The following is a 4,254-nucleotide window of genomic DNA, read 5'->3' as shown; positions in this document are numbered from 1 at the left end:
CAAAGTCTACTATATGATGAATTAATAAATATTTATGTAAGTACAATTTTACCCCCTAAACATCTCAAATCCAACCTAGGGTAATATGGGCATTCCAACTTTAGAATTTTAAAACAAAACAAAAATTAAGGATGGGGGTTTTTCTGTAAAATTACTGTAACTATAAACAAATTTGTCTTCCCGTTAAACACGAAGGGGGTTTCGTTATCAAAAGTATGATAGAAGCAGAAGCTGAGAAGTAAACCAGAACCAGCCATCTCTCATTTTGCCTTCATAATTAAATAAAAATCATTTTATTTTTCCTTTTATTTTATTAATATTTTTTTTCTGTTCCTGAAAATTAATAGGAAAACCCTAATAATATAATAAAGAGTGTGAAACAGAGAGGGAGAGAGGTGAGAGATATTTCCTTTCTTCTTTCTTCTTCTTCGCCATCATCATCAGTATCAGCATCAGCATAAGTAACATCATCATCCTCCTCCTCTCCTTTTTCCCTTTTGTTTGTCTTCACAGACAAGAGCTTTCTGTGTTGTTGTTGGCAGATCAGAACGCTTTAAAGACATGGGTACTTTCTGATCCTCAGCTCAGCTCTATCTTCTCCTTCATCATTCTTCCAGAAGATCTCTCTTATATCTGTGTGTATATATATAGATATAGATACTGTTCTCTTGTTAAATGAGTGTGTGAGTAAAATCAAAGAGCAGAAGCAAAGTTTTCTTTCTAGTTATGGATTCTGGAAATAGTGGAAGTATGCAGTCGTCAAGTGGGGGAGATGAAGAGTATGACTCACGCGCTGAGACAATTTCCGTTTTTTTGAATCCACTGCCACCACAACAACCACCACAGCAACAACCGCACCACCAGCACCACCACCATGATTCTATGTTTGATCCTTTTTCAAACTACTTTGATACTGCTTCAAGATCATCCAACCAGAATTCTCTGCTGAATCTCGATATGGTTTGGGCCAAAAACTTAAGATCTGAACCTGATCTCGGCGGCGCCTTCATGGCCGCCTCAGCCTCCTCCTCTTCTTCCACTCAACAGCTCTTCACCAACCAGGCTGTTCTTCCATCGGCTAGAGCCAACAATTTTTCTCCTCTCCATGGTCTTCCCCATCATCACCATAACCAAACGGAAAGTGTTTCTGTTTCAGGTTTTAATATTGACAAAACCAACCCCATCATCACCACCAACAGCGGCGGAGGAGGAGGCGGGATTGGGAACAATAATTTGGTGAGGAACCCTAAGAAGAGATCAAGAGCTTCACGGCGTGCACCAACCACCGTTTTGACGACTGACACCTCAAATTTCCGAGCCATGGTTCAGGAATTTACAGGGATCCCGGCGCCACCGTTCACCTCGTCGGCTTTTCCAAGAAGCAGACTTGATCTATTTGGCAGCTCTACTTCTCTGAGATCATCTTCTCATTTAGACCACTCACCGCCTTATCTTTTAAGGCCATTTGCTCAGAAATTTCACAGTTTACCCCCTTTTGTTTCTCCTCCTTCTTCAACTCCTTCCCCTTCTTCTTCTTCTTCACCCTCCATGATTGACGCCATAGCTGCTGCTGCTTCTACTTCCACTAACCTCACTTCTGCAACTCCTGGCAATAACAATAATAACACTAATATTAACTACCAAAACCTACTCAACATGAACAACTCCACCATGCAAAACCCAGTTCTCAATTTACAATCTCTCCTTCAACCCCAAACAAAATTCCCTCTTTCAAATTCCCCCATCCTTGCAAATAAGCCTCAAGGGTCGTCGTCTTCTTTGGACAAGATTGGTGTTTTAGAGGAGCTTGGATTGAGCGGTCATGGACATCTCAACACAAACCTCAACAGTGGCGGCCTCCAAAACATTGTCTCTTCTTCAACTCCAACGTTTGACAACGATCAAGCCGCGGCGGTGGCCGGGACGGCGAATGAGAGTGAGCACCAAGGGCTGCTGAGGTCACCATCATTCAGTGGCGGCAACAACTACAATAACAACAACTCTCACCAGCGAGTTTCAAACGGAAAAGTCAACACTTTCTCTGCTTCTTCCTCAGATTTCCATCGTGAAAAAGTTCAAGAAAATGTCAGCACAAGAACAAGAACCGAAGGTATGGTGGAATCATGGATATGTTCTTCAGATTAGTACATGAAAACTGATACAGTAAAAAAATATATTCATAAATATTATTATCATCAAAATATTATTATGATTATTCATGAAAAAAAAAGATGGAATCCTTATGTTCTCTCCATCTTAACCATTAATAGAGATCATAATTCAGAAAAAAAAAAAAAAAACACTTAAATTAATTATTATGTAAATAATATTTTTTTCTAATTAATTTTTTATTTATACATTATTCTTATACAAACATAGTGGGCTTTTTTCCTCAAAATGTGCTGTCTCAATTAATGTGTACGTTCGAAGTTTGACAATTTGTGAAACTTTTTCTTTCTTTGTTTTCTCGTACACCTTCTATTCTGTGAAATTGAATCTTATATTAAATTACATGAAACTCAACTGAAACAAAGGAAGAAAAAATATTATATTGTCTACCTTATGTTCATCTTATAATAAAGTTTTATTTGATGCTATATTTTATTTAATTATTTTATAGCTTGATAATTAAACAATATATATATATTTATAAAATCTAGGAGTGATCGGTGGCATGATTTGTGGAAAACCTAGCCGCCGCAAATCTTATTTTTGTAAGATTTGAAAAATCTTTTCATGGGTGTGTACAGTTTGATTATTATTGTCTTTTGTTATATTAGATTAGATTATACATCGTATTAGCACTCAATTTTTGAAAGGGAAAAAATAGTATATATTATAAAGAAATAAAATGAAATTAACATACTAACTAATATTTTTAAAATCAGGGCAAATCAACCAATTTAAGTGGTTAAACTATGAAACAGATTGATCAATTCAATTGATTAAACTATGAATTACTTTATAATTCGATTCAATTTTATGATCTAGTCTGGTCTATATATAAATATTAATTTGTTTAAAATTTAGTTAAACCTAATAAATTCGTTAAACTATTTAAAACCTAATTTATATAATACTATACAATTTTTACCTTATTAAAACTTTACATTTTGTAAAATCTTAATTGAATTAATAATAAAATTTATAACTGATTTGTTTGTTTATCTATGTGTTCATTGTTTATTTAATATATTTGAAATTATGTTTTATATGTTTTATGTTTAAAAAATGTGGTGAATGTTTGATTCAATTCAAGAAATATGTAGTAATTTGGGAATATGTTAAATCGATTAGTTGTTCAGTTGAACCAATCGAATTGCAAACCTGTGAGATAAGCAATTTGATCATTGGTATAGTTTTAAAAACATTGACTTTGATCGATTTGACGAAGTCCTAATGACAAATATGATCTGAATTAATTCTTAAACTCATTTTAGCTATTTGTTGACTAATCGAATTCGAGTAAATCTATGAATTGTTTTAGCCACTGGATCAAACATGGTCAATTAAGTCAAACCATCATGCGATAATTGTAAGAAATATGCACCATACCATTAGGCCACAAATCTATTTGGTTATATACTGATTTTTATTTAATTTAGTCAACTTGATAAAAAAATATGCACCGCATACTATAAAGTCACAATTCTGTTTTGAAATAATGCTATATGCACATATTTTTGTTACATAATTTAAGTTTACAAATAATTTGTCAACATATGATTGAGTGTTATTTTATCTTTAATTTAAAAATCATTCAATCACATAGTGATACATAATTTATATACTAAAATTGTATACCAAAAATATATACACATAATTTTATTGTTCTGTTTCATTGAATATTATTTTAATATTTATTTAATCTATTACCAATCAGATTAGTTTGATAGGTAAAGATTCAGACCGACCCCTAGACTAAATCAATGTCCAATCTGAGTATGAAAATATTCCTAACAACTCGTATTATTCAACATTAAGATAATTAATAATTCAATTTCTTCGATATGGAATGATCATGACAATAGAAATTTCACAAAAAGAGAGAGGAGTTTATCGGAAAACTATGCAATTATACCAATCATGTTAAGCTTTAACTACGCACTAATAATGGAAATTAAGATTAGAGGCAATTAATTAAAGAAGGAATACGTAGTTACCTAATTCTTGAACAGTGTGGGGGCAATTGAGCTTGACAAAGTTGTTATGATAATGAAGGAATTTGCAAGAAAGAATGCATTTTGCTTTGAA

The 4,254-nt window shown here is 33.1% G+C and overlaps 1 protein-coding gene across 1 annotated transcript; it reads left to right on the top strand.

The window, feature by feature from the left end:
• Positions 1–248: 248 nt before the first annotated feature.
• On the top strand, positions 249–2,215 carry LOC123199815 (putative uncharacterized protein DDB_G0277255). Its single transcript, XM_044614885.1, has one exon. It carries the CDS (start codon positions 727–729, stop codon positions 2,143–2,145), a length of 1,419 nt encoding a protein of 472 aa, XP_044470820.1. The 5' UTR covers positions 249–726; the 3' UTR covers positions 2,146–2,215.
• Positions 2,216–4,254: the final 2,039 nt, after the last annotated feature.

This window comes from Mangifera indica, chromosome 16 (assembly GCF_011075055.1).
Source record: "Mangifera indica cultivar Alphonso chromosome 16, CATAS_Mindica_2.1, whole genome shotgun sequence".
Classification (NCBI taxonomy): Eukaryota; Viridiplantae; Streptophyta; class Magnoliopsida; order Sapindales; family Anacardiaceae; genus Mangifera; species Mangifera indica.
Note: the sequence above shows the minus strand (reverse complement) of the source record. Positions and strands in the feature narration are given on the sequence as shown.

Excerpts from the sequence above, each read along its gene's own strand:
- LOC123199815 (XM_044614885.1), top strand. The coding sequence starts at position 727 with ATGGATTCTGGAAATAGTGGAAGTATGCAGTCGTCAAGTGGGGGAGAT.